The 19321-nt window shown below is 41.4% G+C and overlaps 1 protein-coding gene and 1 non-coding gene across 22 annotated transcripts in view; one reads left to right on the top strand and one right to left on the bottom strand.

Annotated features, from left to right (window-relative positions):
- Window positions 1-19321, top strand: part of Clasp1 (cytoplasmic linker associated protein 1) — a 271318-nt gene that overhangs the window by 74342 nt on the left and 177655 nt on the right. For all 21 annotated transcript variants that reach the window (XM_058583242.1, XM_058583244.1, XM_058583243.1 and 18 more), the window contains exons 3-6: window positions 16253-16331; window positions 16958-17061; window positions 17898-17989; window positions 19216-19291. In XM_058583242.1, the coding sequence (XP_058439225.1) occupies window positions 16253-16331; window positions 16958-17061; window positions 17898-17989; window positions 19216-19291 (351 nt within the window). The remainder of the gene's footprint in view (window positions 1-16252; window positions 16332-16957; window positions 17062-17897; window positions 17990-19215; window positions 19292-19321) is intronic.
- LOC124101143 (U4atac minor spliceosomal RNA) lies at window positions 15587-15712 on the bottom strand. Its single transcript, XR_006854543.1, has one exon. It is a non-coding gene; the product is annotated as a U4atac minor spliceosomal RNA (small nuclear RNA).

The following is a 19321-nucleotide window of genomic DNA, read 5'->3' on the forward strand; positions in this document are numbered from 1 at the left end:
CCAGCTGTCTGTGTCAGGCTAGCGGGTCCTGGTGGGAGACCACTGGAGTTGATGATGCTTGAAGTGAGCCTTGAACAAGGAACAAGAGCAGAGAGCAGAGACCATAGACCGCCTCAGGCGGGGGAGCCTGTGAGAGCAGAGTGCGTTCAGGAAGCTACAGGTGATACTGGGCCACAAGGAGACTTGTTGAGAATTGTGTGTCCTATGAGCTTTCCAGAGAGTCCTCTGGAGCCTGTTAAGACTTCTGGTCTGCACAGGCTGTTATTACTGTCCACCCACTGCTCTTGAACCTTCATGTGCTGCCTGCTATAACCAGTTTTTCTGCAGAGATAGATCACAAATACTTAGCTTTGGCAAGTTTAAGGAGTTCTTCTGTGATTCCCATCGCCAGAAAGAACAGAGAAGAAGACTTCTTTTAAGCCTAGAAACTGATTTTGTTCTCTGTCTTTTAAAAATAGCTTTATTGAGATACAGTTTCCATGCCATAAAGTGTATAGTTCAGTCATTTTTTTTTTATACCTTCACAGGTCTGTGCAGCCATCACAACAATTCAATATTAGAGCTTTTCTGTCACCCTCATGCCTGTTTGCAGTAGTCCCCATTCCTACCCCAGCCCTAGGCAACCAAATGTCTATTTTCTATTTCTATGAATTTGCTTTTTCTGGACATTTCCTATACATAGAATTGTACAGTAGAGTCTTTTGCATCCGCTTTCTTTCACTTAAGCATGATGATTTCAAGGTTCATCTTAGCTATAGTGTGATTCATTTAGTCTGTCCCTCTTCTTGTTGAATGCTCTTTCATTGTATATCTCTCCACATTTTGTTTATCCATTCGTCATTTAGTGGATAGGTATGTTATTTCTCCCTTTTTGCTACTATGAATAGTGATGCTATTATGAATCATGACTAATTTACATGCAATTGTTTATGAGGACATAAGCTTTCATTTCTCTTTGGTACATACTTAGGAATGGAGTAGCTGGTTAAGTGGTACATTTGTGTTTAACTTTTTAAGAAACTGCCAGTGGTTGGTGGTTGTTTTTTTTCCCAAAGAACCTGAGGTGGTTGTTTTTTTTCCCTGCTCCTTGTTTTTGTTTAGCCTCATGGCTAAAGTGTAGGGATGTGATCTTAATAGGAATGGGTGGGATGTGAAAGGGACAAGATCTTCAGATTCATGGTAGGAATTGTTCTGATAGATCATTTCTGTCTTCCAGAGGCATTGGAGTAAAGCATCCCACCCACATTTTTGGGACTCCTTCTGTTTTGAAAGATATTTTTGAAGTTGTCATTCTGTAGAACTCCCATAGACTCAATTAAAATTTTTTTCTTTTTAAAGTAACAATCAAACTATTTATATTCTGAAGCACATTATTTTCCTCCACAGTTCTAACACCTCTGCTATCAAGCTGAGTCTCAGGGTCAATGGTGTATTATTTCACTTTACACATCAACCAAGTTTTTCCTTAGTGTTGTTCATAAAATTGCTGGTGTCTTAGATTTGATGAAATATGGAAGATATTATTAGGACAAAGATTATACTACCACCTACAGAATATTCTGGCCAGAAATTTGAATCTGAACCTAATCAGATCTCTGGAGCTGACTTTCATTTGCAGGCAATACAGGGGGAAAGGATTAAGTTAAGTGACGCCCAAGGAAACAGACAGACACACAGCATGGCTCTTGCCATTGCACAGCTGACCAGGATTCTGCAGCATCAAATTGGCCTGAAAAGAAGGGAGGTAGGAGGACGGGCACACTAAGATTGAAGGAGCCTTCAGTCAAGTTGTCATGTGTCGTATCTACTGTCATGTGGATTTTTAAAAAATCATAAGTTGAACAAACCCCTGTAAAAACACAAGTCCTGTTTGGAGACCAATGTGGAAACTTGGTTTTGGGTGGACGGCCCCATATTCCTTTGCTGGAGTGTCTAATAGGCCTTCATTCTGTTCTGGACCTGGTGATCAGGTGCTGCCCATCCCTTGGAGAATCCCTTTGGCTGTCCTCTTGGTAGAGGCCTTCGGCTCTCTTCTGGACAGGCCTTTGTTTCTAGATCCATGTTTGCCCTTTTTTGGTTTATTCTTTCAATTATTGATACAGATTTTCTCTAAGTATTGAAGACAGAGCTCAAGAAAACTCCTTGCTCATCTAATGCTTGTTCATTCCACCCCCATAACGTGATTGATATTTGGCCTTGTACATTGAAGTCTAGTAAGGGCTCAATAAGTTTTGAATTAATAAATGAGTTCACATACGCCTCCTTTTAAAATATGCATCTCATGGGTTAAGGAGTGTATTAAACATAGACCATTGTTATGCTTTCCAGATTTCCAACACTTTCAAGAAGGAGTAGTATTTCCTTTTTGTTTTTTGTATTTTTTTTTAAGTTTTTGAGTATTCAGTTATCATTCTGGGGCCAGATTTGTGTCAGGATCTCACTGTGGTGTGAATTCTGAGAAAAATCAAAGGAAGTCCTCTTTCCTTTTGGGGGAGAAGTTGACTCAGCTTCCACAGTGCCATTGTGGGAACAGCAATGCTGGGAGCTATTACCAATGAGTTAATTCACAGATAGGTTGATGCCTAAAATAAGTTACTGTACTCTCTTGGAATGGCTTCTGTTATACACTTTTGGCCAGAAGCACAGCCAGTGGGCAGATGGTTGAAGTAAACATGAGAGGGATTTGACTTTGTGAATGTCATCACACTTACTTGGTTTGCTAGATGAATAATATATCAGTGGATAATGCTTGAGCTACATAAGAGCTGAGTGACCTTGCCCATTTTTTTTTGTTCATTTTTCTGAGGCTCAGTTTCCTTATCTGCAAAGTAAGAATAGTGCGGCATTTGCTTCCAAATGTTGTTGTATTAAATAGATAATAAAGAGAATACGTGCAGGTAAAAGTCAGTTACCTTCCCGCCTTCCCTCTTACTTTGCATCTGCTCCCCCTTTGCTGTCTGAGGGGAAGGGAGGTGGGGGGGTTGTACAGTTGCCCTTCCTATCTGCTGGTTGAGCATATGCAGAAACAGCCAGCCTTGGATGGAAAATGTTCAAGAAAAAACCTGCATCTATATTCCCTAAACAACTATTTAACAGGTATTGACATAGCATTTACATTGTATTGGGTATTATAAATAATCTAGAGATGATTTGAAATATACTGGAGGATGAGTGTGGGTTATATGCAAGTACTACATCATTTTACATAAGGAATGTGATTATCCTAAAGGTTCTAGCATCTGCAGGGTCCTGGAGCTGACATCCCGTGGATACTGTGGTAGGACTGGGGCTGCAGTTGTAGTTCAGTTGTAGAGGCTTGCCTAGCATGTGGGAGGCCCTGAGTTCAGTCCTCAGCACCGCATAAGAATAAATGTGTCCATCTACAACTAAAAATAAATAATTAAATAAAAAAAAGAACATTGATCGATTAAAAAAAAACCTGCCCTGCTTTCACTAGTTTGGAGTTTGTGTGTTTGTTTTTGAGATGGAGGTCTCACTGTTGTTGCTCAGACTGGCCCTGAACTTCTGGGCTCAAGTGATCCTTCTGCTTCAGCCTTCCATGTAGCCAGAACTGCAGGTGCATGCCACCATTTTCAATTTATGGTCTTTAGGGGGACATGTTTAGTATGCATTTGGAGAAACTGGAGAAAAGTACTCTTCTCAGCTGTGTGTGCTAGACTGGGATCTTGGAGGAGATAGGCTGGATCGCATGAGCTGAACAAGTAGAGGGCTGGGACCTGGACTTGGGGCTGCTTCAGAGAGGAGTGGGCAGGCAGCCTAGAGGCAAGGTATCCTGGGGAGAACGTTGACAGCCCGTGTGGGAAGCTTGGGTCTTTGTCTAATCCCTTAAGCAACCCCCAACTGTTTTGGTACCTGGTATCCTGTTTATGAATGCATCTGGATGACGGGTTGCAGATTCAGGGGACTGTGATTAGCTGTCCCCCACAATTTTTTAATCTCCTCAGTGCTTTAAATTTCTTGACAAGTTGTCAGTGTTTAAATCCTGGAGATCTGACCATACTGGCCTTCATTCCCACATGGTACTAAGTGACCAGAGCTTTAAGAGATGTCTAGCTTTCATGGTCCCCTGTTTTCTCACATGGCCACCCTTTTTTTATCAGTTCGTTTGAGTTTGCAACCACCTGTACACATGATGGCCAGGGACCTCATGTGACTTGTTGAAAGTTCAAGTAAGTAACATTTAATCAAAAGTTCTGTTTCCCGTTCACACCATCTATCATTTTGATTGCTCTGTAAACACATGTGGCTAGTGGCTACTGTACCGGACAGAATAAATACAGAACGGTTCTATCATTGCCAAAATGTTGTATTGGACTGGTCTAGATCTTTAAGCCAAGCTTACTACCTGTGCCTCTCACTGTTTGTGTAGTTTACCCCTTAGCCTGACTCTGGTTACTGCCTCATGGGTAGAAGAGGAGGTTCTGTGGCGGCGTGATGTTCCTAAGTGACTTTCTAATGGTTTGTTATCAGTGTAGGGGCAGCAACTGATAACAAGCCAGCTTCACAAGGACCATAATATTAATTACTTACATTTTAGCAGATCTTTATTTTTGTAGCTCATGAACTGTCTCTGCAAGGCAATTCCAGAAGAAGAATTTAAAAAAGAGACTGATCAGTGAAATTATCATTGAGATGAGTGTCCAGGATTCTCTAGGTGACTGATTTAAGGACATCCCAACTGCAGCAACTCACTAATTTTATCACATTTTTTTTTTTTTTTTGTATTTGTGCTATGCTCTTATTCTTGGATTGAAAGTGAGTACAGTGTAGAGTGCTAATTAATTTCTCCTTGCTAATAAGGCTGCAATTTAAAATCTTTAAAAATAACTAAAAATGTATAGAAACCAGTAGTGCATAGCCCTGATTTGAAAGAGGCACCTAGTGCATTATGTAAAAAATACTGCTCATAAGAGTATACTGGGTGTTTTCTTCTTGTCCAAGCTGATGTCCTTCTCAGTATTTGTCTTAGATAATAGTACATGGGTGGAAGTGTATACCCATCACCTTACTGTACAAAATAATGGAAAACCCTATACAAACCTGAATGCCTGTATAGGTTTGGAGGATTGGCTCAGTAATTGTGATGCCAAGATATAATAGGATATCATATAGCCACTGAGGGGGATACATCACTCTGCATATTGCCTGGAGGAGATTCCTGTAGCACCTCGAGGGAAACAATGCAGGGTACGTGTGCCTGGGTGTTGTGTAGGTGGTCACAGAGTGGTAACAGGTCCTCGCTGCTAGGCTGTTAGGCAACCCCACTTTCTTCACTGCATTTTATTCCTACTTTGTCTCCCCTGTACCTCAGTGAGCCATGCTGCAGTTTCTGTAATTTTTTTTAAGTGCTATCTGGAGGGGGAGTAGGCACCTATTGAGTTCCTGCTATATGCAGGGCATTTTGTTAAAACTTTGCTGACCCTCCTGTGCTGTTTCAGTTGAGTGTATTATTAGCTGACTGCTTCAGGAGCTTGGCAATTGAGCAGCTGGTGGGGGGTGGTGGAGCTGGGCATCCCTCCCAAGCTGCACTCAAGAACCAGGGCTTTTCCTAGACTCAGCATTGTCAGCACACCAGAGAAGTCAGAGAACTAATGTGTCCTTAGAGGTTATCTGATACCAGCCTGAAGCGCTGTGACTTGCTCAAGGTCTTCAGTTAGCGAGGGAGGGAGGAAAAAGAAAACAAGCCTGGAACCACGGGTTTGTGTTCTTTGTGACCCTGCTGTGCTGAAGTGGTCTTGACATTGTGCACAAGCTCAGGTTTGTTTGCACTTTGGTTCCTGTCCACACTTCACAAACTTGGGTAAACCTCTCCATGTCTTTGGTCTGTTTTTCTCATTTGCAAAATAAGGATATTCAATATCTATTTAGTATCTCAGGGTTATTATGAAATTATTCACATTTATCCAAAAGTGCCTTCAAAAGAAGGTATAGTATGAGTCAAAATATTTTTAACCCCGTCAGTCCAGACTTTAGAAGGCTTAACAAATGGCCTATTCTTCCTTCCTAGTTTGTCCCTTTGGCAATTTTTTTTTTTGTACGGGGGATTGAACTCAGGCACTCAACCACTGAGCCACATCCCTTGCCTTTTTATTTTATTTTATTTAGAGACAGGGTTCTCACTGAGTTGCTTTAGCACCTCACCCTTACTAAGACTGGCTTTGAACTCCAGATCCTCCTGCCTCAGCCGCTGGGACTATAGGTGCGCGCCACTTCGCTCGTCTCTTATGGACAACTTTTGAAGAAAAGGATTTAGTATCTCTTTCTCTGATCAGTGAGCAGACCTCATGCTGGAAAGTGAACATGGTGGATTTTATTTCTGTGTTTTACTGATGTTTTGGAAAGGCAGGGACCTGTCTAAGCCACTTGTCACAAACTTATGGGTTGAGTGGTCAAGATCACTCCCACTTTTCTAAATTTCAATATTTAAAAAAATTGAAAACTGTAAATAGTATGCACAAAACAACGTTTAATGAGTGTTGAATGCTGAATGCTCTGAAGCTCACAGCTGTTTAATTGCTGCTCAGGAACAGAAATTGAACATTGGTTAGAACATGCGGCACTCCCTGGAGTATTCTCCTGGCCTCTTTTCTTATTGTTTTTTTTTTTTTTGTATCAGGGATTGAACCCAGGGGCACTTAACCACTGAGCCTCATCCCCAGCCACCCCCCCCTTTTTTTTAAAGGGAGAGAGAGAGAGAGAGAGAGAGAGAGAGAGAGAGAATTTTTTAATATTTATTTTTTAGTTTTCGGTGGATACAACATCTTTATTTTATTTTATCTGGTGTTGAGGATCGAACCCAGTGCCATGCGCATGCCAGGTGAGCGTGCTACCACTTGAGCCACATCCCCAGCCCCAATCCCCAGCCCTTTTTATATTGTATTTAGAGACAGGGTCTCACTAAATTGCTCAGGGCCTCATTAAGTTGCTAAGGCTGACTTTGAACTTGCAATCCTCCAATCCCAGAGCTGCTGGGATTACAGACATGTGCCACTGTGCGTGGCTCTCCTGGCCTCTTGGTCTTCTTTTTTGTTTTATCATCTCAACATGCACCTTTGGATTATAGTTTATGTTTGCTTGGTTTTGACCTTCATACAAATGTGTGTAGTTTATATATGGCCTTTTTGCTTATTAGGAGATTTATCTGTATTGTTGAAGGTAGCTGTGATTCATTTAGTTTCATTGTTTACTGCATTTTTAGGATGAAAACCACAACTTACACATTCTATAGTGGATAAACATGGATTTCTGGGTTTTAACTGTTGTGAATAGTGCTGCTCATAGCATTCTCGTCCATGTCACCTGTTGAATGTATGTACACATGTACACTTTTTTTTTTTTTTTTTTGTACTGGGAGTTGAACCAAGTGGTGCCCTACCATTGAGCCACATCCTAGTCCAAATATTTTAAAAAATTTTTAGATGTTGATGGACCTTTATTTTATTCACTTATTATATGCAGTGCTAAGAATTGAACCAATGTCTCACGTATGCTAGGCAAGCGCTCTACCACTGAGTCACAACCCTAGCCCTTTTTATTTTTTATTTTGACATGGGTCTGGCTAAATTGCTTAGGGCCTCACTGAGTTGCTGTGGTTAGTGACAAATTTATGATCATCCTGCCTTAGCCTCCCAAATCACTGGGATTACAGGAGTGTGCCACCAGGCTGCCACATGTGCACATATTTCTATTGGAGATATTCCTAGCAATGGTTGTTAGATAATTCCAAGAAGTTTACTATAGTGTTGGTTATACCAATTTACATTCCTGAAGTAGACAGAAGAGTTTCCATGGTACCACATTTTTGTTAACACTCATGTCTTTTTATTCTTTTTTGTTTTAGCCATTCTGGGTGAGGTATTGTGGTGTCTCATTATTTTTTTTTTTTCATTTTATTTTTTTTTTTAGGGGAGTCCTGGGGATTGAACTAAGGGGCACTCAACTACTGAGCCACATCCCTGGCTCTATTTTGTATTTTATTTAGAGACAGGGTCTTACCGAGTTGCTTAATGCCTCCCTTTTGCTGAGGCTGGCTGTGAATCAGGATCCTCCTGCCTCAGCCTCTGGAGCCTCTGGGATTAGCCACGGTGCCTGGCTCTCATTATAATTTTAATGCCTGCTTCCCTGATACTTGTCAAGAAAGTGCCCCGATATGCTTGAGTCTGGTTCTCTTTTCCATCTTTTGGTATATTCATCAATATATCATCCGTATATCAGTACAGTATATACAGTGATATACGCTGTCTTAATTCCTCCTCTTTTATAATAAATCTTGATATTTAGCAGGAACATTTGTCTTACCCAGTTTTTTGTTTGCATTTCCACACACATCATGGCATGAGCTTGTGAATTAAAAAAATTGTGTGTGTGTATGCGCGCGCGTGTGTGTACACATATACACAGACTGTTGGGATTTTGAATGGAATTTTATTGAATGTTTAGATCAATTGGGGAGAAATGATGTTTCCACAATACTGAAAATTCTGATCTATGGTTTCTCTGTTTATTTTGGCCATCTTTAATTTTCGTATCATTCCATTTTTTTTGAGTAGAGATTTATTTTGGTTAGAATTAGTCCTAGGTATTTACTATTTTTAAAAATTAAAAATAGAAACAGTTTTAAAATTTCCTTTTTTTATTCTTGCTGGAATAAATGTAATGGAGCTCTGTGTGTGTGTGTGTGTGTGTGTGTATTGACTGTATTAGTCTTACTATATTTACTAACTTTGTAATATATTTTTAGTTCTTCTAGAATCTCCTATCTATATTTTTCCATTAAGAATGACAGCTGACTGAGAGTATAACTCAGTGGTAGAGCACTTGCCTTGTGAGAAACCCAGGATTATATCCCCAGCAGGAAAACCCAGTGAGAATTTTGTTTAAAATGAGATTTTTTTTTTGCCTGTTTTTATACTTTTATTTTTTTTCTTGCCATAAAACATTAGCAAGCTAGGACACCAAATACAGTATTGAAAAATTATGTATAGTGGATATTTTTGTCACATAAAGAGAAAGCTTTCAATCTTTTTTTGTTAAGTATGATGCTTTATGGAGGTTAAAAAAAAATCCTGGATGAAGTTAAGAGAGTTTTCTAATTCCTAATCTGCTAAGAATTTTTTTAAACCATGAATACAGTGGATGTTGAATTTCTTAGATGTTTTTAAATGATTGAGATGATTAACATAATAAAGGAGAAGAATCACATTGCTGATGTGATGCATTACACAGAGTGATTTATTTTTCTAAAATATTTTTTTAGTGGTTGATGGACCTTTATTTATTTATTTATATGCCATTGCTGAGAATCAAACCCAGTGCCTCACACATGCAAGGCAAGTATTCTACCACTGAGCCCCAGCCCCAGTCCCTGGAGTGATTTATTAATGTTAAACCAACTGGAATATGTGGTTCTGATATATCACCTATTTACATATTAGGATACTAATATTTTGTGTAGGATTTTCTTTTTCATCTATGTTTATAAGTAAAATTGATCTACATTTTTCTTATGCAGATTTTGGCATCAAAATTATTCAGGTCCTGTTAGACAAGTTGGGTTGTATTTCCTTTGTTTACTATATTTGGAAGATTTTATGTAAGACTCATATTTATCTCTTTTTTAAAATATTTTGAAGAATTCATCTGTTAAACCAGTAAAGCTATCTTTTTCAGAGACACTTTCAACTTACAGAGTTAATTTCGTTAGCAGTTACAGGGGCCCTCAGCCACTGAACCACATCCCGAGCCCTGTTTTGTATTTTCTTCAGAGACAGGGTCTCACTGGGGTGCTTAGCATCTTACTGTTGCTGAGGCTGGCTTTGAACTCCTAATCCTCCTGCCTTACAGCCTCCTGAGCTGCTGGATTACAAGCTCGTGGGTTTTTTTTTTTTTTTTTTTTTTTTTTTTAAGTTGCAGATTGACCCATATCTTTATTTTTTAAACTGATTTAATTTTATGTGGTGCTGAGGATCAAACCTGGTGCTTCACACCTGCTAGGCAAGCACTGTACCACTGTGCCACAACCCCAGCCCTATATATGTTTTATTATCTGTTAGTTTTCTTCTTCTAAGATCTTAACATTATCAGGAGGAAGGTGAGAGTAGCAGTTAGCATCCGACTTTGGTTGAATCCAGTGCTTCACGCTGTGATCACCAGGATAATTACTAAAATTGAATTTAAAAAGCTATAGAAAATTTTTAAGGCAATTGATGAAAAATTGTTGCAATTTTCTTTCTTTCTCAAGAAGCATTTTTTCTAGTATTTAGATTTACCCTTTAATTATTCTTTAATAGTTTTTTAGTTTTAATGGACACAATGCCTTTATTTTGTTTATTTTTATGTGATGCTGAGGATGCAACTCAGTGCCTCCTACTTGCTAGGCAGGCACTCCATCACTGAGCCCCAGCCCCAGCCCCACTCTTTAATTATTCTTAATTTTTCCTTTTGACATCTTCATGCTTCACTTGTGCTGAATTCTTGCTGTTTTTGTTTGTAAGAAAATCATTTCACTTTCTCTAAACTGTGTTTTGCAGGTGTTGAAATTCTAGGTTGGCAGTTTGTGACTGTGTCTTCCCTGTGTTGACGCTTCTCTTTGTCCTCTGGGGCCACCGTGGCCTTCATCTTCCCTGTGGGGCCTCCCTTTCCTTTAACTTACTGTGTTCTGTGTGCTTGAATCTGCGGCTTGACGCTTTCCTTCAGTTTGGGACATTTCCAGTCATTATCTCTTCAAGGGGTACCCCCCCCCCCGCCCCCGCCCCGCCAGCGGTTCTTAGTGTCTTCACCACTAATTCTAGAACATTTCCATCACCCAAAAAACTCCATAGCCAGCAGCTGTTGCTTTAAAACATTTTTCAAATTGTAGCAAAACATACATTACATAAAATTCACCACTTTAACCAGTTTTAAGTGTACGATTCAGTGGCATTAAGTATATTCACTGTTGTGCAGCCATCGCTACATCCATCCCCAGAATGTTTCCATGATGTCCAACTGGAACTCTGCACCTGCTCAACACCAACCCCCTCCCCCTCCTCCAGCCCTTGCCCGCCGCCCCTCAGTGGTGTCTGTGATCTGACTACACTAGGTGCTTCACATAAGTAAAATCATACAATATTTGTCTGACTGGCTTATTCCACTCAGCATGATGCCCTCAAGGCTCATCCATGTTGTAGCAGGTGCTGTAGTTCCCCCTGATGAGGGGAATATGTTCTGAAACCCCCATGAACTCCGGAAACTGCAGATCATACTGAACTCTAGAGGTACTGTGTTTGTTTTTTTCCCTTGCATACCTAATCCATGATAAAGTTTAGCCACAGTTCTGTAATAAATTAGGCGCAGTGAGACTTGGACAATAGCAATAATAGAACAGTATACATAATAAAAGTATGAGAATGTGGTTTCTCTCTCAAAATAGCTCATTGTACTGCAGATCTGAGCAACCTCAGCATTTGAATTTTCCTTTAGTTTAATTTCTTGCTTTAAGAAAGCTTCTCTTTGGCAGATCCAAATTACTAGAGTCACTACTCTTGCATTTTGGGAACTGTTTTAAGTGAAATGATGGTAATTTGAACACAAGCGCTATGAAACTTGACGGATGATTTATAGCCGAGATTGTTGCTGAGTAACTAACAGGCAGGTAGTGTATATAGCATGGATACCAGAGGGATGATTAATGTCCTGGGTGGAACTAAACAGTAAAACACAAGATTTCATTCTGCTCTTCAAAACAGTACACAATTTGAAACTTATGAATTGTTTATTTCTGGAATTTTCCAGGCAGTATTTCTGGACTGTGGTTGTGTATAGCAAACCACAGAAAGAAACAGTGAATAAGGTGGGGAACTATATATCAAAATTTCTTTGCTTTCTAAGGCCAAAAATGTTGTACTGTATGGATAAGACCACATTTTGTATGTCCAACTCACCTAAAGATGGTTACTTTGGCTTCTCACCTCTCAGCTATTGTAAATAATGATGCTGTGAACAAGGGCATATAAATATTTGTGAGATGCTAATTTTAGGTATATATCCAGAAGTGGATTTGCTGGATCATATGGTAATGTTAATTTTTTTAAAGAGCCATTATGTCATTTTCCAAAGCTACTGTATCGGGCTGGGGATGTGGCTCAAGCGGTAGCGCGCTCGCCTGGCATGCGTGCGACCAGGGTTCGATCCTCAGCACCACATACAAACAAAGATGTTGTGTCCACCGAAAACTAAAAAAAAATAAATATTAAAAAAAAGTATTAAAAAAAACAAAGCTACTATATCCAATGTGCTTTAGACATAGCCCATCCACTGAGTACTTAATTTTGTCTGTTACTTGTTTTTAAAAAAAATTGGTGTAACTTTTCAAAAGCTGCCATTTCTCTTCCCCAAATTTCAATTCTGTGTTTATTTTCTCAGTAAGAATTATCATTTTAAAATTTATTTCTGATTATTCTCAGGTTAAGAATTCAAGTGGGCCTTTATTTCTGCTAGTTTAAATTATGATGCCCTTTGTGCCTGGTTATCTCTGGTTGAATTTTGAATATTACTTTTGAAAAACTTCCAGAAATAAATTGAGGTAGACTATGATGATGTTCTCTTTACCCTGAAATAATTTATGTCTTTATGTCCGAGGGGCTTTAGGGCATACACGTTCTAAAATCACCTTAGTCTGAGGTCAGCGATTAGGACTTTGCTGGGCCACCCAGCAGCCAAGGCCTAGCCATTTGGATTTCTAGCCCCAGTTGTAGACGGCTACCCCTCTACACCAACCCTGGAGACCTTTGGGGTCTTGACTTTGTCATGCTTGGTGAGTCAGGAGGAGATCAGAAACCATCCTCAGTGTTTCAGTTGCCCCTCTCTATGGATAATGGCCCAGGGCAGAAGTGGACCCATCACCAGGGTGCATCTCTGCAAGCCTCAGTCATCTTTCGTGCCTTGACTCGGTGGTTCTCCTGTTCCTTCAGAGGGTTCTAAGCAGATGTTCTATTATGCCAAGCATTTTTTGTTGTTCTCAGCGGGAACTTTGGTCCAATTACTTAGCTATATCTACCTCCTTTATGGGAGTATCTTTTTAAAGTTTTTAAGATAAAGAAACTGTGTTGGGCTCGGAGAACCCATCTGTTCCAGTCTGGTTCTAGTTGAGTAGGGGTCTACACTGCTACGTACCCAGCATTGTGCCACTGTATACCAGGGGAGTTCTGAGGAAATGGACGTAGGATTCCTCACATTACAGGAGTTCAGCTATGAAGCAAGTATAAACACCAGTGACTGGAAAAAATGCTGGAGGAGGTGTTCAAAGGCTCTACAAAAGCAAGTGCTGGGTGAGAGCCTCCAGACCATCTTCACCATGGTGGCCACTGTCCTCTCTAAAGGCTCCAGCTCCCCTAGTACCTACCCCTTCCTTACAGCCCTTCAGTGATTCTCCACTATCTGGGGACCCCTGGCTGTTTTGGGGATGTCCCCTGTGGCTCCTGTATCTGGCCATATCACTGCCAGCAGCTTAACATTCGCTCTTCCCTCTGCACAGAGGTCTCTTCATCTCTTTGATGCGTAGCTCCGTCCTTTCAAAATGTAGCCCTGTGCACTTTCTGGGATGCCTTCTCTGCCAGCCCAGTTCCTGTCACCCATGGTGGGTGCCAGTGGCAATGGCACTGATCTGTGAGGATGATCATTCTGTGTGTAGTCCAGCCCTTACCGTGTACGCGGCCCTAGCTCACTCACTTTATATGCACACTGCATTGAATGGTCACCACCGCCTGTGACGTAGCTGTTTTAGAGAAGAGGGAACTAAGGCACAGAGGTTCCCCAGCTAATATTTAGAGTGACCTTTTGGGCAAGGACTTTTTTATGTGTCCCCATCTTCAGTGGTGAAATAGAAACAGGAGAGGGGCCTGAGCTGTGAAGACACACTGGTGCTGGTGATTCCTGTCCTTGTCCTTGGGTGTGTTACTGAGGGCGAACTAGACAACTGTGTGTGGCAAGTCCCTTTGCTTCCCTCCAAAGTCCAGTTGCTCTGTAAGTACCTGGAACTGCATTCTGGAAGAGCTAAAGTTGCCCTCCTAGATCTCATGGATAGCTTAATCCACCTGGGCTGTCATATCTGAAAATGCAGTAGTCCTCTCACACCTTAGTCTTGAGTGACTTGAAAGGTGTGGTGCGATCTGACGGCAGCACTCTTAATATTTTGTAATAATCCAACCAGAAATGCAACTGTGCAGCTGCCTATGATGTCATCAGGGGAGAGTCAGTTCCAGTGAAGTGATGGGTTACTTGTTTCTGAAAACTGCACTTTGGGCTGGGAAGGTAGCTCCGTGATAGGAGTACTTGCCTAGCCTGGGTTAAATCACTAGCACTGCAAGCAAAACAAACCCAAAAATGCCACAAAATTTTATTTTTTATAAAGGTTTTGAATTTACAGAAATATTGCAGATAAAGCAGTGTGTCCCTATGTATCTTATTCCTCTTCTCCTTGTCATTACATCTAACATTAGTATGCAATATTTCTTACACTTTATAAGCCAATATCGATACATTATTATTGGTGAAAATCTATGCTTTGTTACTTAGTTTTTACTAGTGATGATTTACTTAGTTTTTAATTTAAGAAAAATCTGTTATTTTTCTGTTCCAGAATCCCATCCAAAATACCATTTTACATTAATTGTTATGTTTCCTTTGGTGTCTTTTAGCTGTAACAATTTCTCAGTCTTCCTTGTTTTTAATGACCTGGACATTTTGAGGAGCACTGGTCATGTGTTTTATAGGAGCCCTGTTCTTGGAATTTTCTTGCTTTTTTTTTTTTTTTTTTTCTCATGATAAGACTGGACTTACTGGTTGTTGGGAGGACTGTCCTAGAAATAAAGAGTGCCTTTTCCATAATATCAAGAATACACACCACCAGCATGATTTGATTGCTGATTGACCTTCATCATCTGGCTGGGGTAACATCTGTCACTGCAAGATCACTACGCCCTATACTGTATTTATAAGAAGGAAGTTAAATGTGGAACGTTTTTAAAGCTCAAAAGCAAAGTAATAAACAAAGATATTGTATCCATCTACAAAAAGGAAAAATCCACATCATAATAATATAAAAAAGTCACTATTTTAGCTTTTTAAAATACCATTACATAATAGTATAAAAATTTGTCTACAAATCAACCTTCACTTAATATATTGTCAAACAGCTATTTCCTTGAGAGGCCACGCCAATTCATGTGTTCTGGTTATTGGGCAAATTTGGATTTCTTTAGAAGCAGTGGATAACAACTAAATATGAAGCCTAGTTTTTTGCTAGCCATAGTTGGAGGAATCATGAATTGGAAGAGCAACGACAGGCAGTATTACAAGTACTTCCAATAGTGTTTCCTTTTTGAATAATGGGTTCGGTATCTCAAATCACAAGTATTAGAAATCGGGTGATGGTGAAGTGGGAGTGGGTTTTGTGATAATACAGTCTTCAAAAGTTCTAAACAGTGAGTGTGTTACGCCACCTAGCGATGGCCAAGTAAAGCGATCTAGTTTTAAGATTAAGTTAGCTATTTTTAAACTCAGAACGCAGGGAAAAGAGGTTTTTCATTTTTCCAAAAATTGCACCAAAATAAAGCAAAGCTCTAATTGATGCGAGTGTGTTGTGTAGGTGTTAGCAGTACTGCCCTCACTTGACGCTCATTGGACAGTAACGCAACCCCAAGAAAAGGATGGTTGAGCGCGAGCTTGCGTGCACTGCGAGCTGGAAGCGCCAATACCAGGTAGGGTTGTGGTGACTAATTTCAGGAGTCCCGCCCTAGCCTGCCTGGTAGTTAGCGTACTTCTAGTGATCTTAGCTCCCGACTCAAACCACCTACCCCCATTTTCTGAGGCTTCGGAGGGCCGCAAAAACGAAGGGTTTGTTTTACCCAGAAGATCTTGCGCCTGCCGACCGATAATTTGCATACGCGCTTGATGGGGCGGGGCTGACAGAGGGCGGGGCCGCGAGGAGCTCTTCTTGGCGCCGGGGAGCTGGGCCATGCGTGGCTGCTTATTTTCGTTTTTTTGGCACTGAGTGTTTTCTACCAAAACTGTAAACGGCTGTTTTGTGCGACAGCCTCCTTCCTCTGGCCAGTTTAGTTTTCCCAGTCGGCGCCCGCGCTACGGGCTCCGGATAACGTCGGGCCAGACATGCTGGGGCGTTCTTTGAGTGGGTGGGCGGGGGCATTGCTCCCCGGGCCCGCCGCTGACCGGCTCCTGCTGTTTCCCGTTGCAGGTGGTTCTTCTGGGCATGGACATCCTGTCGGCTCTGGTGACCCGGCTGCAGGATCGGTTCAAGGCGCAAATCGGCACAGGTGAGCTGTGGGCAGGTGTGGAGCGGACCTGGATTCTCCTCTCTGCAGCCCCGCTGCCTTCCCTGAGTCTTCTCAGTTCCTCCAGCCACCCTTCGCTCCCTGCCAACCCTGCTTCCCAGCTCTGTTTCCTTCTGCTTTCCCCAGACCACACATCACTGGCCTTATTGCATTGTACTTTTCTGTTGTTTTTCCCCCAGTCTTCATGTTCTAATATGGAACGTTAATAATACGTGTTCTGATAATGAAATGTTATTGCCAGCTTGATTTCTTGTGCAAAAGTAGCCATCATTCTTTAGTACCGACCCACTCATATTTGTCCCCAACCTTTCTTTTATAGAACTGTTTTAAGAAGCCCTGCAAAACTGACGCAAAACCAAGCCAGTTGGTTTTGCAATTTGTCTATGCAGTGGATTTTGTGGATTCTTTTGATAATTCTTGCATTTCATCAAGAAGAGTAGAGTTGTGCACAAAAATGGGCCGTCTTAGAATGAGGTACACGAGTTAGGCCAGTGGTTTATCTTCTTAATTAGTTGAAATATTAGCAGTTGATGACACCCCCCCCCCCCCCCGCCCACACACACACACCATTTGGTTTCCATTTGATCAATTTCCATGTTGATTTTCAGTGCTGCCAAGTCTAATAGACAGACTGGGAGATGCTAAAGACTCTGTGAGGGAGCAAGACCAAACTCTGCTGCTAAAGATCATGGATCAAGCTGCTAATCCCCAGGTAGGTGAGAGAAGCATTCTGGGGTCAGTGGGCATGTGTCCACTTGGACAAACAGCATTTTATTCCATAGATTTAATTTCTTTTAAGTTGGTGTGTTACAGGGGAGCATTTTCATATATTTAATCTGTCCCCTAATATAAGATGTTTAAATAAGTAGCAGAACCCATCATTTGAATAAATTAGTGGATTTAACATGGGTTTTGGATGCTTGGTTTATCAGTTAGGCTCTTTAACTCATTTTCACCACTGTCTCCCCCTTTTCCCCAAAAGGAGGCAGCCCTGGTATCTGGGAAGCTAGGGGCACTGGCTGGATCCCTGGGCTCTATCTGCTGTGGAGCTGGGCCTGCTGGGATGATTGGATGCAGCCTGTCAGGGTCCCACTGTCCATTGTTGGTGGTGAGGTGGGGATGATCATCAGTAAAAGCCTTTCTGAGGAAGATTAAATTGGCCATAGAAGATGACCAAGTGTGTGACTTGTGCCTGGGTAGAGTTGTCCCAGGCATAGAGCAGTGTGAGTGTTACAGGGTCTTTGTCAAGTCATCTCTTCTCTTTTGGTCTTGTTCTTCTCACTTATAAAACAAGGCCAGTTATACCTCTCTTTTAAGAGGTGTTGATGGAATTAAATAAAATTCTATAAATGTATGCATTTTGAACATTTTAACATGATGTGTTTGATAAAATGGTACGAGCCATTGTTCTTCAATATGCTGTGGAGAGGGCCGAGGGGGCTGATGGAGGATGGGACCAGGTTGGCACCTTCTAAGAGGCTCCTCCTCTGCAACCCAAGGGAAGGGCTGCAGCTATTTCTGTCCTCTCACCTGTTCTTTTACCTGCAGTATGTATGGGACAGAATGCTTGGAGGCTTCAAACACAAGAATTTCCGTACAAGAGAAGGCATCTGTCTCTGCCTTATTGCAACACTCAATGCGTAAGTCTGGGGTGAACTTATAAGTTTTACTTGGCTTAAGCTTTTTAATACACTTTTTATTTTGGAAGTTATAGATTTATGGGAAGCTGCAAAGAAATGTAGTGGGAGGTGTATCCCCCTGCCTGTGCTGACGTTTTCCATAACTGCAGTACAGTGAACTGCAGGTAGTACAGTGTCAACTCTGGGAAAGGGATATTGGCACAGCTCACAGAGCTTATTCAGATTGCTCCAGGTATACATGTGTGGCTTCTGTGTATGCACACCAGTACTCACAGGTCTCCCACCTGCTGCCCTGTTGCCTGGATAACTAGTCTGTGTTCCATCTCTGTCATTTTGTCATAAAAATGGAATAATTCCATATGTAATCTTTTGAGAGCCTTTTTAGTCTGCATAATTCCCTTGAGGTTGTAATATCTGTTATTGACAGTGACAGTAATTCATTTTGTTTTATTGCTGAGAATTCATGCTATAGATGTATCCTAGTTTGTTGAACCATTCAACTGTTGAAGAAAATTTGGGTTTGGGACTATTAGGAATAGTTTGGGATTATTAGGAATAGAGTTGCTATAAATGTGTGTACACAAATATGTCTAAATTTCTGCAGGTATGTTGTTTTTATTTCTCTTAGGTCATTGCCCAAGAGTACAGTGGCAGGGTTATTTTTTAGTTTTGAAAGAAACTACTGAAATATTTTCTAGAGTTGTCTCTACCATTTATATAAAGTATTAACAAAGGGCGTTTGTGGCAACTGTGCTTGTGATGGGGAAGAGTTGTGAATACCTGAAGGTCTCCCAGCAGGGCAGTATGTGGTCGGAAGTCCTGCGGCCACTCCATCACAGTTTTGTCATCCAGCAGCATTAACGGAATGTCTGCTATAGCAGGAGCTATTCCATAGAGCACGAGGACCTCCAGGGGTAGCTTCAAGGGACTTGCAGTTTGGTTGGTCACTGAGCTTGTCAGGACAGATACTATGACATGACAAAGCACAGGGCAGAGGTGTCATGGGTGAGGCAAGCACTATGGTGGGAGCAGGCTTCTGGCTTAGCCTCTAAAGGTCAGGGCCACTGAGGGGCTTGAACTCCTGGGAAAGGGCCCATTGGGGTGGAGAGGGCCGTATTGTGAGGGTGGTTGCACTCTGGGAAGTGGAGGAGGGGCGGCTGTGGGCAAAGGGGCTTCTTTCTTTTCCTTAGTTCTCACTAACAGTCACACACCCCTTTTGTTCTCAGCTCTGGAGCACATACTCTGACACTAAGCAAGATCGTGCCACACATATGTAACTTACTTGGAGACCCAAACAGCCAGGTGAGTGAGGAAGAAAATCCTGGGGGGAAA

The sequence above is a fragment of the Marmota monax genome, unplaced genomic scaffold (genome assembly GCF_021218885.2).
Source record: "Marmota monax isolate L192 unplaced genomic scaffold, Marmota_monax_Labrador192_F-V1.1 WCK01_AAM20220418_F8-fsc00121, whole genome shotgun sequence".
NCBI lineage: Eukaryota > Metazoa > Chordata > Mammalia > Rodentia > Sciuridae > Marmota > Marmota monax.